The sequence below is a fragment of the Schistocerca serialis genome, chromosome 9 (assembly GCF_023864345.2).
Source record: "Schistocerca serialis cubense isolate TAMUIC-IGC-003099 chromosome 9, iqSchSeri2.2, whole genome shotgun sequence".
Lineage (NCBI taxonomy): Eukaryota > Metazoa > Arthropoda > Insecta > Orthoptera > Acrididae > Schistocerca > Schistocerca serialis.
The window spans coordinates 288,514,548-288,532,391 of record NC_064646.1 but is presented as its reverse complement, the minus strand read 5'-3'; the positions used below and the strand labels follow the sequence as shown (position 1 = coordinate 288,532,391).

Below are 17,844 nucleotides of genomic sequence, written 5' to 3'. Positions count from 1 at the left end.
CCGCGGTGGCAGATGCTGGTAGCAAAGCGGACTCTTCGTTCACTACAACCGCGTATTTGTTTCTGTGTAGGTGTGAATGGAATCAGACATACAAGGACATGGGACAAGAATGGTGCATCAACACACATGCCTCTTCTTGCGTGTGAAGCAAACACAAACCTAAAAGGGGAACGGGCGCGAGGTGCACAGCTTGTAACCTCCCCCTCACTTATCGACCTTAATGACAGTGAAAAATGAAACCGCGTGTACCTAATGGGAATTTTGGAAAAGCAATCGTCACCGAAGTTAACCTGTCGGTAAAGAGGGAGGAAAGGGTTACATCTAAATGAAAGGAAAAATGCAAGTGAAACTGGTGGAAATTAATTTTGAAATAGGGATAAAGTTAATAAAGAAAGTAAATGTGCGGCCGTTACGTTAACAGTCAACTAGCGGTAATTAGATATTTGAGATTTGGGGGAAATTACGGTCGCCAGTCCTATGGACAATTACTATAATAACTGAAAAAGAAAGGTTATTACACATATAATTAGCACTAGAAGCGTGGCAACTGAAGGTTGACACGTGTAGTGTGAAAACTGAACGTTTGTCAGAAGTAATAAATTTCGCTACACTTAATTTAGCAAAAGAATTAATGAAACCGGAAAATCGAAAGTAAATTTAGTGACTGAAGTTAATAGTGAGCTTTCTTTCTGAAGCACATCGAAATACAGTTAGTCTTGGACTACCTCAACAATCATTTCTAAAGCTACTTGAATCTACGCAATTTAGAAAGAAGAGATTTAACTTTGAACTTGAATTAAACGATTCTGAACAATTAACAATAGTAAAATTTAGTACGTACCAAGCTGAGCTGCAGTCACAGGTAAGCTAAAATACGGTAACAAAACTCGCACTCTTAATTTGTGCTTGTGTAATCTAACTATTGTAGCCAGCTATGAATACTTAAATTGAATTTCGAAATTAAAGCAGTGAAATGGAATTATGCTGGCGTTTGAATTTCAACGACACTCGGGTTCATTTCGGAAAAGGAAGGGACCCTGCTTGGCAATACAATTGGGACAATGAGCAACAAAGGTTCATTCTAAGTTGCTGTAATTTTGCGAGGCAAATGGAACAATTTGAAAAGCTGAGGTCTGCCATACAGTTCTAAAACTTTACGTGCTTCCAGTCTTCCTTGTTGGTTGATTGAAGGTTTGAAGCCGTCGATCGAGGAGGTGGCGACAGTCACTCATTGTCGGCCGTCGCTGTTGCAGAAGCTGGATGTTGGCGCGCCTTCTTCTCAACACGGGCACCAGACGAAACGGGCTCTTGATGTGCGCCAGCTAATGCTTCCCGTCCGCGACACCATGTCAGAAACTATTATCGCAAGTCGAGCGCAATTACATGCTGCCAAACCCCGAAAGCGCGGCAACTCGCGGGAGCTACACACAACACACCTGCTCCACTCGCTACTCCAGCCAGACTCCCTCTAGCTCTGCCCGCGCTCCACGCGGCAGAGTTAACACTACCAAAGATCCTACACACTTTGATTCTTCACACGACCTATCGATGTAATCGTTCGATAGCAGTTTTCCCTAGGCAAGACCCAGCGTAAAAATACAAATAATATTTACGAAACAAACCAATTATACATCGACATAAATGCATAAATATATATATATATATATATATATATATATATATATATATACAAATAGTAAAACAATTACAATATGTAAAGACACAGAAATGTCATATATTCAGGTAACAAGAATAAGGAAAACAAATTATAATACAATAGATGGAAATACGAGGATATGCATTTCCGGCGTTACAAGCTGCAAACGCACCGTGGCCTGTGGGCGTCTGCTGCACGAGAGGGTGCACACGGTATTTCACGTCTCGCCATATGACGGTACGGCCAGCGCTGTCGGAATACGATCGTTTTGGTGATCCAGATGTTATGGAGTGTAAAGGCATAATGTTGCATGGACGTTCTGACATCCAAATCTCTGAACCCAGCGTTCTCATCAGTAAACGTTATTGTGACACTGTACTCCTTCCGAGGTGCATTCAGTCCCGACTCCCTTTTTATGGACGACAGTGCGCGATCGCATCGAACAGTGCTTGTGCAGGTGCTCTTTGAGTCAGAGGAAATTCGGCGAGTGGAGTGGCCTGACCGTTCCCCCGACTTAAATCCCATCGAGCACCTTTGCGATGCGTCGACGAGGTGCACTGTGTGAGGTAACGGGCCAGTAGTGGCGCCCTGGAAATATTATAAGTTCAGAGTTGGCGGCCACCGCTCGGGCAGCGCGGTAGGGCCGATCTCTTAAGCATTGTGGCGCCTCACAACGGCCGGAACACGTGGTCCATCGAGCACGTGGCTGGGAATTCCTTGGTGACGCTGTGCGCCGGGAGGGCCAAAGATGGCGCACTTTGTGAAACCTTAATGGCAGACATTTCACAGTTCGTATAGAAATTAATAGTAGCCAGATGAATCATGATACCTCAAAAAATAAACATGTACATTACTATTAATTCTGATGGTGTAATCAGACTTTCAATATCTTTATTAGTTTAAAGATTAGTATTTGATGGTAAATTATACAAGTGACACCCAGCAAGGAATTTACAAAATATAAACGCTTCATCCGATTTTGTCGATCGTCATGTCTTTACAAAGTTATTAGTGTAAACCTAAATTGGTATGAATTACAGGCATGTAACTTGAATTGTACATGAGTTATTGCAGGTCAAATTGGCCGATTGCTATCGGTCCCGTCAGGCCATATGTGCTCCACTGTTACACGAAAAAATGGTAGCAACATGCTTACAAATATATTTATTCGTCTATGTCTTTGTTTATATCCGATATACCATACTATTTATGAAAAAACTGGTTAAATATTTACTGTGTTTTAGAAAGCACAGAGACATTAGGCTACTGGCCTACCTGTCGTTCTGTTTCTTTTGATATATGTTTTTTTTAATTGTTTATGTATTTAGTACTGTATGTTAGAGCGTGTTTATGGTCTAGCCGTAGGAATATTTATTTAAATTCAAGTATTTAAATGTAAATCAAGTATTTCGAATCAGTTTCATTATGTTTGTGAATGTGCGTTGGCTTGAAGACATGGCAGGACCGCTCTAGACAATCACAGCGCTCGTGAATGAGGAGACTGGATGGGAGAGGAGCACCGTTTCCGGAGTGCGCCGCGAGGGAGAGTCGCACAGGACGTGGGGCAGTTCGGAAGAGTACGGGCAGGACACGGGAAGTGCTGGACGCGACGGCGCGACAGTCGCACGAAAAGACTTGGAGAGTGCAGCGGGTTGCGCGTGGTCGCGGGTGATAGAAATACTTGGGAGTGCCAACTCGTGCACTTGTGAGACTTCCGTGGCTTCTACAGTGAAGACGTAGTGTGCGTTTAGAAGTGAATTTCTCGCGATCTGTATTGTTGTTCGTAGCTAATTAAGTGCTGCTGGAATCTATTGTTTCACTGTTATTCAACTTATATTTTATTTAATTGCTGGACCATCGACGCCAATAGGTGTTTTGCAGAAATATACTGCATTCTCAAAAGTACTTCTACTATCGTACTCATCATTTAAAGTCGTTAAGATAGTTCCTGCAGATTTTATTTAATTGCAATCTTTCATTTATAAATGTATATGTTACATTCATAAATCGCAATTGCCTCGTGATAGAAAACTTCAACTATTCGATTCATGTGTGTATTTTTATCGTACACTGTAGACTCAGCAGTATTGGGCCCGTAATGCGGCAACTACATATCCCAGCCCCTAGACAACGAAACCAGCCAAAACTTTTAATATTGCAATGTTGGGTCGGAGGGCACGTAGCTGTGGGCCACCCACATCATTTCATTTCATTTATTGCTTGAAAGCCTGCAACTGCAGCACTTCCACGTGCGCCACAGACCATCCTATAGATGTCAACCGCGCTGGTGGAGGAATGCGCCGTGCCGCGGTAACTCCTTACCAGCCTCGTGGGAGCCAGCGTGGGAGTATGCTGCAGAGCAGACAGTACCGTCCTTGGTGATCACACACCCTACTAAGAACCATCATCCGCCTTCCTTAATGTCCAGGGGACTGTCATGAATCGCAGTGATTTCAGTGAAACTATAGGCTACTTTCCTATGTTAAAAATGTTTCGATTGTTGTTATTCTGAATTATTATAACGTTGAAATAGCATTTTCGGTCATTATTCTCGCAAAAAGGCTGTTATTTTTGTGTAATTAATGCTTAAAAAGCATTAAATTTCAAGTTTTGGTCACGTGATCGAAAACTCTTTATTATTGACTGAAGCTTGGTGACGTAGCAGACTAGGAGTAAGATGAAGCTATACATGAAGTTACTAGTGCTTTTCCGTGCTCTTTCTGCAAGCAGTTTAGTTATTTACTGATGGAGAGCGCGTGAACAACTTTAAAGTAGCGATTTGAAAAATTTTCTGAAGGCTAATGATGGTAACCTTCCGCAAGTTGTTCTTCAAAAAGAACCATTTTTATGTTCTCCAAATAAGAAACATGAAAACTGTAATGCGTGGCGACTAGGACGGAAGTACTGTGACATAGGGATAAGTCGTGTAATTGTCGTAATAGTGAAAGAATCTGGAACTGCATAATTTGCTCAGACCATTCTGAAATGTTTTAGGCAACTCATGAAAGCGTGCACAATTAAAAAACACTGGAAACTTTTTCTTTCAGAACATAATTCTAATTGTCAACTAGTGTGGTTGGTATCAGAAGTACTACTGTTTTCCAGGTACCTTGTTTTTCAATTTTCAAATTTCCAGACGGCCTAGTAACATTGTTGTGGCGTAGCAAGACAGCCACGCCACGGAAGTAGCCGAAAGGCACGCGTTTAGTTCACGCAGGCAAGAGATAGGTCTGTAACAGGATACGTAATGAATGCTATAAAGAAAAGTACGTAGCTTCTGGAATACTTAACTTTAATCCATCCTTGGTACATCGCTATTGACGATATAAGTGAGACTCTTTAGATACATGCAATGTTACTAATGGCGCCTTGCTAGGTCGTAGCCATTGACTTACCTGAAGGCTATTCTAACTATCTGCTCTGCAAACGAGCGAGGCTTCGTCAGTGTGCATCGCTAGCTACGTCTTCCGTACAACTGGGGTGAGTGCTAGTCCGTATCTCGAGACCTGCCTTGTGGTGGCGCTCGGTCTGCGATCACACAGTGGCGACACGCGGGTCCGACATGTACTAATGGACCGCGGCCGATTTAAAACTACCACCTAGCAAGTGTGGTGTCTGGCGGTGACACCACAAACATTCTTGGGGATCTGCAGAGCATCGCCGTGTTTTCCTTCAGCAATCTTACATATACCAGTTTTTCTGTACCTACACGTCATTAATATAAACCACCGAAAAATTATGTGTATTAAATTTGCAGTTGACGCAGCAGATTCTTAAACTGCTTTGTCCTACTACATATTTAACTTCTTTTGAAACTCTATGTTTTAAAAGTGCTTAAACAAGACCAATTTTCATTTTTTCGTAATGCCTGGCCTTATTACATTTCCTCGTAGCTTCCACTCAATCATCAATTTTACTCTTTGTTAGAATCATGCAGCTTTACAACAGGCTCTTTGGAGACAGATGGAAGTGGCAAATTACTCCAACGACTTGTTTGGGAAAAATAATTGTGGTGGGAAACTTTTAAATGGTTTCACAGATCCTTTAGGATGACGGCTACACCAGACGTGAAATACCATTTCTTAACACCATTCTCGTGGCGTAGTGGTGGGCAGTAGGGAGTGTGTTGGGACCATTGCCGTTAGTATGATGTATTAATGACTATGCAGATAATAATTATAGTAAGCTCAGATTTTTCGCAGATGATGTAGGTATCTATAATGAAATGCCATTTTAAGAAAGCTTCACAATCCAATCATAACGATAATATTTCAAAGTGGTGCAAAAATCTGCAATCCTTCTAAATGTCCAGAAACGCAAAATTGTGCACTTCAAAAAATGGAAAAATGAAGTATGGTATGACTGCAGTATCTTTGGGTCATTGCTGGTATCAGCCAATACATACAATTACCTGCGTGTAGCACTTCATATGGATATGAAACGGAAATTGAATGACCTCACAGACTCACTTGTTGGTAAAGCAGGTGTAACTGAGGAGGAACTTGGGGACTAGCCCGGGATTCACCTAGCGGGATGTGGAAAACCGCCTAAAACCCTCATCCAGGCTGGCCGACACACCGGCCGCCGTCGGTAATCCGACGGGCGGATGCGATTCGGCGCCGGCGTGCCTACCCGAGTCCAGGAAGCAGCGCACTAGCGCTCTCGGCTAACCTGGCGGGTTAAATCACATTCAAGAGCTACCAATACTAAATGCTCATCAGCGTTCACTGCTGTTAGCTTATCCTTCACTCTTTTTCATAAAGTATTCGTCGGTAGTTCAACTACCAAATTGGTAGGATTCTGGAGAAGTGCGATCAGTCTACGAAGGAGATTACTTACAAATCACTCGTGTGACCCATTCTAGAGTATTGCTCAAGTGTGTGGGACCCGTACCAAACAGGACTGATGCGGCATATTGAAGGTATACAGAGAAGGGCACCTGAATGGTCACAGGTTTGTTTGAATAACGTGAGAGCGTCGCGGATATACTGAAATAACTGGCAAACTCTTGAAGGTAGCGTCTTTAACGAAGTTTCAAGCTTTAAGTGACGATTCAGTGTGTGTACTACAACCGACTCTCGCAAGAACTGCGAAGACAATGTTAGACTAAACGCAGCGCGCACAGAGGCTTTTGAGTGATCTTCGTTGCGCCCTCCGCACCTGACTGGAAAGAGAAGAAACCCTGATAACTAGTTATCTGCTGTGCACTTCACAGCGGTATGTAGAGTATGTATGCGGGTGTAGATGTAACGTAAAATTTTTCCCGGCACAAATCAGAAGACTGTAAAGAAAGTCTTGCCCCAGCACGACGACGATCTAGACGAGAAATTCACTATCGCCTACGGCTGTTCCTGGCATTCATTACGACTGCATCTGAAAGTGACGCAGAGAAGCGTTGCTCTGTTGCGAGCCCTTTCCCTTAACTGCACTGCTTCACAGCCCTTTTCCTTCCTTCGTAGGTAATTGGACGCGCTGTTGGTGGCACTCCTGCCACTGCGGGCTAATTAGACTCTTCAATTACGGCACCAGGCTGAACCAGGTCTCTTGCTGCATCAACAACTGCGTGCAGCTCAAAATCAGTAGCACACGAGCGAAAACATTGTCGTTTCTACAACTCACGTAAAAAATGTTTTCATTTAAATCTCCGAAGAATTTTGTATTCTTGATAGTGCATTAATGTCAATATTAAATTTTCTATGTGGACAAAACCGCTTAGGAAAAACAGTTTCCCTATAGTACAAGCGCGCTAGCTCTTTTCACTAGATTGGTTGCAGCAGTTTCCCAGATACACTTTGCTGCTACGACCGATTAATAATTTCTTTGTGTGCCCATCCTTGTAATGGATGGTTGCAAGGACTTCGACTGCTCAATATGAACTGAAAATTAAAACACCTTCAGCTGTCAATTTCACATTTAACTTATGTATGCAACCAGTTTTGGTGTTCCATTACACCATTCAAAAAAAGGACAACGACAACATATTCAAGTTATCAAATATACTAGTAAAAGGACGGTATAAAAGTTGGGAGATCAATAATAACCAAGGGAATTTACCGTAAATATTTTCCAACAGATAGACAGTATGTGATTGGTGGAACATTCAAACATAAAAAGAGAACTCATAAAATTTTATGAGTATTGACTGGAATATATATATATATATCACTGGATATTATATTTCTCGGATATTATTGCTCTCTTAATTTTTCTACCGTTCTTTTACATACAGAGAGTACCTCTTAACTGAACCCATTGAAATATCTAAAAAACTACACATCAGATCAAAAAAATGTTATAATGCCAATTTGTTTGTCTCGGAGGGGGACACCTAACGATTCCACACTCGACCCGCCTTCCCACCCCGTGCGTGGGTGGCGGAGGACAACTTCGAAATCTTCCATGGGAAGCCCCATTTTGTTTATTGCAGATTACGATTCTAGGGCAAAATATACTTACGTTCTGTCTGAAGCATTTGCTTCGTTTCACCACAGACAGCACTGTAATCGGAGCAATAGAAATGTGTACACAATTGTAATTTTTGACGTGTCACTGAGTGGCCCTTGAATATCCAATGGCACGTGGGACCCCGCTTCCATGCTCCGAGGATAGTACAGGCCAGAATTTCATCACTTCTAATTGGAAACTCCATCCGCAATGTCGTATTCCTCTGACATATGGCACAGAAGACTACTTGACGTGTCACTCTATTTTTCCAATTACACTAAGAGTTCAATACATTTAGTGATCCACTTTTCAAATGAACGTACACGGGACAGAAGTACAGTATATCTGCGGGAATGCCAGCACAGGCGTTTCTGACGCGGTCGACCATGTCTTTACGGCCTGTTGGCACTTGCTGGTACACATTACCTTTTAAATGTCCCCCCAGAAAGAAATCAGTTGACGTTAAATCCGGATACCTAGCGGACCAAATAATAGGGCTATCTCTGCCGATCCATCGACCAATCTCAATACGGTCTAATACGTCCCGTGTTTCATTTGCGTAGTGCGCTGGGCAATCGTCATGCTGAAACAACATGCGTTGTCAGACGTCCAAGGCAACATCCTACAGTAGTAGCGGTAGTTCCTGATCCAAATACGTTTGTTATTCACGCCCATTCAACTTGACGTCGATAAAATACGAGGTTTCGAACTTTAACAGTGGCAACTATTTATTTACAGCTCGTACAAAATAGATACGTGTTTCAAAATTTTACAGATCTTCAAAGTAGTCACCAGTATTGTGTATAACCCGTTGCCGGCGATGTGGAAGTCGTAGCATACTCTTAGTAGTGCCAGTTGTGTTGACAGTTTGAGCGGCGCGGTCTATTGCCCGACGAGTTTGTAACTGTTCTGAAGCGAATGCCGTGAAGTGTTTCCTTCAGTTTAGAAATCGAGTTGAACTCAAGAGGGCTTAAGTCAAGGGAGTGCAGTAGGTGGTACAGCACTCTTCAGCCCCATCAGTCAAACAAATCAGTAACAGGTTGCACTGTACGTACTTGAGCATTGTCCTGCAAAATGTTGGTCAGGTCCTGCAGAAAGTGTCATCACTTCTGCCTATAAGCTGGTCGTAGGTTGTGTTGCAAAAATGAAATAAATAGTTGCTACTATTATAGTTCCCACCCTCGTACGAACCAATGAGTTCGTTCACCACGATGTCATACCATACGCTAACCGACCAATGACATTGATGAACTTGGCGTAGCTGTTGTGGATTGCTTACAATCCAGTAACGCGTATTATCCCGGTAGTTCCTCGGCAAAGAATGTGGTAGTCGTTTGTATTTGTTGACGCGCCCATTCACAAAACACTACCCAGTTATGGAAATCGGCGCCATGACTTTCTTGATGCAGTGACACGTGGTATCGATGATACGAAGATGCAGTGTTGTGACAGTACTTCTAACAGAGATGCCGGAATCGCAGTGTAATTGTTGAGCGCTTATCCGTGAGTTGTGGTGCGCTGCTGCTAGTACAGATAGTTTATTGTCTTCCCCTGAAACACGTTTGCTTCGTTTTCTTTTGCCAGTTTGCACGCTGCGATCAGACATAAAGGCGTTCAGAACTTTGCAAAAGAACGTACGGGAAGGGGCTTTCTCTGGAAAACGCTCGGCATACAAGGCAACAGCATCCTCAACATTTCTCCTACATTCTCCGTAAATCAGGACCATTTCAGTTTTTTGTTTTGTGGACGCAACGTTCAGCGTCCACTTGCCTGTCTCTTCTCGAAATGATAAGGAAGTGTGGAGGAAATAGGCCGGCCAGTGTGGCCGTGCGGTTAAAGGCGCTTCAGTCTGGAACCGCGTGACCGCTACGGTCGCAGGTTCGAATCCTGCCTCGGGCATGGATGTGTGTGATGTCCTTAGGTTAGTTAGGTTTAATTAGTTCTAAGTTCTAGGCGACTGATGACCTCAGAAGTTAAGTCGCATAGTGCTCAGAGCCATTTGAACCATTTTTTTTGTGGAAGAAATAAACACTGCGCAAGTATTGTAATGTTTAGAGCCGCTGTCTGTTCTGAGTCTGCACGATACGTGAACTCCGATCGCAGTGTACACCCTGTTATGATACGTTGTTTGCTACACGACCACGGTGGCGCGTGGAGCGATGGCGCGTCCCCTGTGCGATATTTCAGAGGAGTACAACGTTGCGAATGGGGTTTCCAATTAAAAGTTATCATATACAGGCCTGTCCTATCCTCGCAGCATGGAAGCGGGGTCCCGCGAGTCATTGGATATGCAAGGGCCATTGATTAGAATGTCGCAAATTTCGATTGAGTTCCTATTTCTATTCCTCCATTTACGGCGCCATATATAGCGAAACAAAGAAAATGCTTCAGGCAAAACATATGTAGATTTTGCCGTAGATCGTAATCTGCAATAAAAAATGGGGGTTCCCTTTGAAGATTGGAAAGTTGGCCCTCTCCACCCAAGCGCGGGTCGGGATGGCGGGTCGAGTGCCGTATCGTTGTATGTCCCCCTCGAGACAAACAGTTTCCAGTTATAGCTTTTTAGGTGGGATGTGCAGTTTTCGAAACATTTCAATGTCTTCAGTTAAAATGAGCGTACGGTAACTACCTCCGTCAGGACTATTACATCACACACTCCGCCATCAGAGAAGTGTTCGTGTGTTAGTGTATAAATGAATATAAATTACACGTTATGGTGCCAACTTAATCTAAATCTGCTAGAACTTGATAACATACACTGGGTCATCGGGCACGATCAACAATGTGTGTTACTGCGACTCATTATGTACCTAATGGACTGGGAAAAGAGACATGAGCCAAAAAATTACATTTCACAGTCTAATTTTGTTTAATTCTTAAATAAGTCATTAATAACTAAATGTACCGTTAATAATGATCAATCATTAGGAACTAACACACTCAACATAGATACACACTCACTACTCTAACACAAAACCATTATTATGCAAACATACACACACCTGAAAATTAAGTTACTAATAATACATATTACAAATTTAAAAAATCACATAAACAAGAAAGGACAACTTTCAGTTAATCCAGTAAATGTTGTATTGCAGTTTTTCTTTGAGGAATGTAGTTACCCTCTATCTGAGTCATTAGTTGATTCCACAAAAATGAAAATGTTATCCATAGCTCTTTCAACCTCTTCAGCATGAGGGCTAGCCTTTCTTTTCTCATCAACCTTTGATCTACTAATGTACAGTTTCTTTAAACTTTTTTATGAGGAGGCAGTCGTTGTTGTGAATTTGCATTATCTTCAGGAAAACCCGTTTCACATGCAAAACACTGTTTTGAAACAAAAATACCCAAAAGAAGATCTTAATTTCCCTGAAGACGTGATCTGTTCGGCAACTTTCTTCAGGTGAGAATCTATCATTTTATCATTTATGTAACTTTTCTGACATGAAACATGTACTCTAACAGATGTTTTGCCTACCAAAACAGCTTCCTTCCTACCATTTCTTTTTTTACTAGCATCACGTAACGTTCCTATTCCTGTTTCCTTGACCACTTCGCTGCATCCTCACTGAATAAATTTTCACAAATAAAACACTTACCACAAGGACACTGCGACCGATTTGTTGCACTGTATCGCAAGGAAAACACTCAGAAACGAAATCAACTTCACGCCGTTGCAGGGAGAGAAAAATGACACGACCGAGGCTTTGAACGTAGACAAACTGGGGTACTGAGAACTGTGAGCAGTTTGGCCGTTAAAACCCACCTCGCCTCACGAAGAAGGTCTTATTAGATTTGCCAGGTAGGAGATGAACGTCAGCAACTGGATGAGGAAGGAGTGGGGTGCAGCCACAGGTAGTGTAGGCGCCCCGGTGGTCCCGGTCGCCTACAGTGGAATGGATGGCCGAGCGGTGACCTCTCCAGTTGTCAGGATGCTAGGAAATGGCTGTAGAAGCGTCAGAAACGCCAAAGAAACATTATTAATTCTTAACACCTTTATTCCTGCCGAGTACAATGTGGCTTGGTGATATCAACGACCCCCGAGTCCTCGCTGACTCGTAGCGATGACGCCAGATCCGGGCCGCGCAGTCTTGCTAGCGCAGCGCCGCGTGCTGTGACGTAGCGGAGGAACGCCCTTACTTCGGCCGCGTGTGGCTGGCGGCGTCCAGCTCGGCGGCGGACAGCAAGCAGCTGCGCGTGAAGGCTCCGGGTTGGAGTCCCGACGCTGTCGGCACGAGAGGCGTTCTCGTAGTGCGGAGTGTACTCTATCCCACCCGTCTTCTTCCCTGCTCCTCCTGGTGACTCGACCGCGGTGGACGGGCGGAACGGGTTGCAGTACCCCAGCGTCGTTGGCTCACCCGGTTGTGACGGCGGATGCACAGGGCCTAGGCCCCGCACGATCTCGACGACGGCTTACTGATGGGGTCAGCATTGGCGGCGAGCGAGTCTGCCGCGATGTCTGCTAATCCTGGGTTGATGATTGACAGCGGCAGCAAAGAGGGCCAGAGCTGGTACTGTCCCTCACGTCTGCTGCTGGATGGGCCGCCCTTACTGAAACATCTCCTTAATAAAGATTAACATGTCGATCACCGAGCTGAGCGCTACGCAGCGACCCAGTACACATCTAACTGCAGGTCTAACTGCGAGTGCGAGTCCATGTTGCTATCAAAGCTGGCGTATTCAAAGTAAGCACGAACGACGTCCTGACGTCATGCTCGTTTGTAATGAACGCATTCATTCCACTTATACTGCTGATTCATCTGTCGCACTCGACCCTTAGGTGTTCTTGCGACAGAGTTACGTGTTGTTGCGGCAGACTTACGCGAACTTGTGAAATGCGGTACAGCTGATGCTATACCTCTGTCTTGCATTCTACGAAAGTCTCCGTCCAACACAAACCCGCGTGCTAAGCAATGCTCTCTCGCCTGTTGTGTGTAACCAGGCCATTGCCCTTGCGTGACGACAGATTCCGATATATGTGCAATCCTTCTTACCTCTTGGCTAACCTACTGCCTCTGGCTCTCGGCATAGGCAACAAAACTTTGACAATATTCTACGTTTCCAACTCTTTACTATTCCGCGACACTACAGTAGAGAGAAAGAGAGAGAGGTAGACACTGGGGGTGGCAGTTGACTTCAGTGAGACAAAAGACAAAAGAAGCGCGTCTTCTGTGGTTTACCAGGTAAACACATTGAAGGTCAAGGAACGGCAAATGAAATAATTCACTTGAATGGAAAGATGCCATTTATTTATTTATTTTTACTGTTTTGGAAAAAACTACTCGTTTTCGCCGATATTTTAACACTGTTTAGCGTGAAAACCATACGACATACAAAAAATGTTACAGACATAAATTGTAGGTAATTTCCTTCTCTTTATTTTACTACTGGGCCACGTTCTCAAGTAATAAGCTGAAAACCAATGAGAAAATTACTTTTTGTAGTTTTTTGATGGTTACTCATGTTTGCGGCAAAACGTTTTGTTGGACAGCTTCAGAATCGTGTTCAGCACTCCAAAGAAACGTGAAATAAATCACTAAAAACTATTACACATAAATGTTCCGCTTCCAAGCTCTTTTTGTGCACCATGTGACTAGACTATGCCGCCTCAACGGAAAGCCAGTGAAATCGGCTCTGCACTCAACGTGTTAAAAGCTTATCTGTCAGTGTTACCGAAGCATTCTACCCTGAAATAATTTCACATGATTTGCATTTCATTCAATGAATTCCACCCATTTAATGACAGTGAATTTAATTCAGTTGGTAGTAATCCATATACACTGAAGAGCCAAAGAAACTGGTACACTTGCCTAATATCATGGAGGACCCCCGCGAGCACGCAGGAGTGCCGCAGCACTACGTCGCATGGACTCGACTAACATCTGAAGTAGTGCTGGAGGAACCTGACACCATGAATCCTGCAGGGCTGTCCATAAATCCGTAAGGCTACTAAGGGACAGAGACGTCATCTGAACAGCATGTTGCAAGGCATCCCAGGTATGCTCAATAATGTTCATTTCTGGGGAGTTTAGTGGCCATCGTAAGTGTATAAACCCAGGTTAATGTTCCTGGAGGCACTCTGAAGCAATTCTGGAACTGTGGGGTGTTGATTTTTCCTGTTGGAATTGCCCAGGTCTGTCGGAATGTACAGCGGACATAAATGGATGCAGGTGACCAGACAGGATGCTTACATACGTGTCACGTCAGAGTCGTATCTAGACGTATCTAGACGTATCATATATATATCGTATATAACTCCAACTGCACACGCCCCACACCATTACAGAGCCTACTCCAACTTGAACAGTCCCCAGCTGACATGCAGGGCCCATGACTTCACGAGGTTGCCTCCATACCCGTACACGTCCATCCACTCGATACAATCTGAAACGATACTCGTCCCACCAGGAAACATGTTTCCAGTCATCAGCAGTCCAATGCCCGTGTTGACGGGAACTGGTGACGTATAAAGCTTTGAGTCGTGCAGTCGTCAAGGGTACACGAGTGGACCTTCGGCTCCGAAAGCGCATATCGAAGGTGTTTCGTTGAATGGTGCGCACGCTGTCACTCGTTGATGGCCCTCCATTGAAAACTGCAGAAATTTGCGAAAGGCTTGCACTTCTGTCACGTTGAACGATTCTCTTCAGCCGTCGTTGGTCCCGTTCTTGCTGGAGCTTTTCCCGGCGGCAGCGATGTCGGAAATTTGATGTTTTACCGGATTCCTGATATTACACTCGTGAAACGGTCGTACGGGAAAATCCCCACTTCATCGCTACCTCGGAGATACTGTGTCCCATCGCTTGTGCGCCGAGTATAACACCACTTTCAAACTCACTTAAATGTTGAGGAGCTGCCATTCTAGCAGCAGGGACCGATCTAACAATTGCGCCAGACACTTGTCGTCTTATACAGGCGTTGCCGACCACAGCGTCGTATTCTGCTTGTTTGCATATCTCTGTATTTTAATACGAGTGTCAACACCAGTTTGCTTGGCGCTTCAGTGTATGAATGTCATTTTATGTGGTGCTACAAACCACCTCGACTGTGTGTCTTATCGTCAATTTCCGTAGCACACGGAAGCCTATTCCCTTAGAGTTTCTTCTGTCCTGTCCAACCCACACACTGATTGACATACGGACTCTGTCTTTTGCTATTGCAGGTAGCGCCTTAGCTGGGAGCTGAAGCCCCGACCACAGCGCCACCTGGAGGACGACCGCAGCGGCTGCCGCCATGGTGGACTTCGGCAACACGCAGAAGGACCGCTGGGTGTGTCCCAACGACCGCCAGCTCGCGCTCCGAGCCAAGTACGTCACTCACAAACACGTAACAGCTACCACTCTGCGCTAATTTTCAACCACTTATATAATTATATGTCCTCAGCAGAACATAAACTATTAATGAAAAGCTGCTCTTGTTGTTTAATTAGAGAATCATTATGTCTGCACAGTTGGTTTCGCCATTGTATTAGGCCATTATTAAGTATACGTGAAACTGCCAAACGTTAATAGATAATATGAATGGTATACAGATGCCTGTAATAGGGCGTGAGAGTCAGTGCTTACTTATTACAGTCGAATCTAGAAGGAATATACAACTAGACAAGCAACGTCAAATGATTAAAACAGTAGAAGTCAAGCGGATTCAATCCCGTCTCCGGCCATCCTGATTTAGGTTTCCCGTGACTTCCCTAAATCGCTTCAGGCAAATGCCGGGATGGCTCCTTTGAAAGGGCAAGGCCGATTTCCTTCCCCATCCTTCCCTCACCCGAGCTTGCGCTCCGTCTCTAATGACCTCGTTGTCGACGGGACGTTAAACACTAAGCTCCTCCTCCTCAAGCGGATTAAGAAAGGTTTTGTGGCCAATGACGCCATAAGAAAATTGGCGTGTCGTAATTATAAAAAATCCACAAACCAATATCTGAAAACTGTTAACATGATTTCTTAATAAGAGTTATCTGACGTGTTTCAAAATTGCAATGCATATTTTTCAGATTAAATGCTGTTCGTACATGATAAAACAATAACAGTTAGATATATTTAAAATGTATCGCGCCCAATAGCTTCAAGATAAAATTTGGCGTGATGTAATTTTAAAAATGTACAATTTGAAAAACTGTTTACATGCTTTATTATAAAAGAGTGGTAATCTGATTTGTCTCAGTATTACAGTTGCAAGTCTTTCAAATAAAATGCTGAAGGTAATTATTTGGACTTAACACACCTGCGATGAACGAAGCATCCAAGTCAAGTATAAAAGTACGATCTGTAACGAGTGAAGTTTGAACCACCGGGAACTATAGAGTACTCTTGCATTGCTTGAACGCATCGCGATTGCTTACAAGAGTACGTTACTCTTTTATTATTTTAATGCTTTAACAGTATTTACTTTATCAGATTGTGCTTTATTATAACTATAAGAAACCCAGTTTTCTCGTGACGTTATCGGGCGTGAAACTTTTTTAAGTTTACTTCACTTTTACTGTTTCATCATTTACGACTAGCATTTCATCTCAAAAACATGCATTATAATTTCGAAAAGCGTCAGATAAGGCTCTTTAACCTCTACCATGTTAACAGTTTTAAGATATCGGATTTAATGTATCAAACTGTACTGTTGTTATAGTTCCACGATTTCATTGGGCGCGAAACTTATCCTTAAATCCGCTTGAGTTTTACTGGTTTTTCGTGTAGTATTGGCATTTTATTTGACAAAAAGCATTGTAATTTTGAAACACATCAGATGACTCTGTTTAAGCTAAACAATGTTAACAGTTTTAATGTATCGGATTGTGCAGTTTTTATAATTACGTCACGCTCATTTTTCTCGTCATTAGGCGCTAAACTTTTTTTTTAAACAAATTCACTTCTGCTGTTTTTATTATTTGACTTTGCTTCCTTACTGCATAATGTAAGTTCTACGTTCACTCTATACTTATGATGTATACATGTAAGCAGTGGTGGCTCGTGAGTACACATCCTGTGTGTTCACAAGTTTTCAGATTCAGATAAATTTGAGAGTGTGAAATTAATAACATCTGCTGTATAACAGTTGTGCCTATAAACAGATTTATACATCACGTCATGTAATTGACTTACGGGCCAAATACATGCAGAACTGATAAACAACGTGCACGGTTCACGATGTGCACAGCTAGTCCTTACCAAACAACTAGACGTTTACGTCAGTGTCACCAGGGGTGGTAGCACACTGTGGCAGACTTTTATCCCCGTTCGCTCGGCATAAATCCTGCTAGATGATAGCCGACTATTCAGGTATGCTAATTCATTCACTATATACTGTAGTAAAATTAGATCACACGTCAGTCAGTGTTAAAGTTGCACTGACAGTAAACCTATTTTGTGGGTTTCTGAATGAGTTAAGTTATGAATTTTATCATACAGTAATCCATTTGAGGCGATGAGAATCATAAGGGCCTACAGCACAGCATTGTCGATTGTGAGATTGTAGCATTTATTCATGCTTCTGAAATCTGTTTATCTTAGAGTGAGTCAGGTTTATTAATGCTGTAGGTCCACGTTGTCTACAGGATGAGTCACTATTTCCATCAAGAATAACTCCGAAAGTATGATAGTAGCTGAAAAATTTTTGGGACGAAAGTTGCATGGGGCTACGGGGACCTTAATATGACGTTGGTTTTTTGTTGCTAGGTGGGGTCGCTTCAGAGATATCAAGGTCAACTTTTTTTTTAATGGGGTGCTATAGTTTGGTACTTATTTTCT

General features: G+C 43.2%; 1 protein-coding gene across 1 annotated transcript in view; it reads left to right on the top strand.

Annotated features, from left to right (window-relative positions):
• The window catches only part of LOC126419040 (rabphilin-3A), a 1,076,902-nt gene that overhangs the window by 665,280 nt on the left and 393,778 nt on the right, over positions 1–17,844 (top strand). Inside the window, exon 5 of the mRNA XM_050086103.1 lies at positions 15,264–15,408. Coding sequence (XP_049942060.1) covers positions 15,335–15,408 — 74 coding nt within the window. The 5' untranslated portion in view covers positions 15,264–15,334. The remainder of the gene's footprint in view (positions 1–15,263; positions 15,409–17,844) is intronic.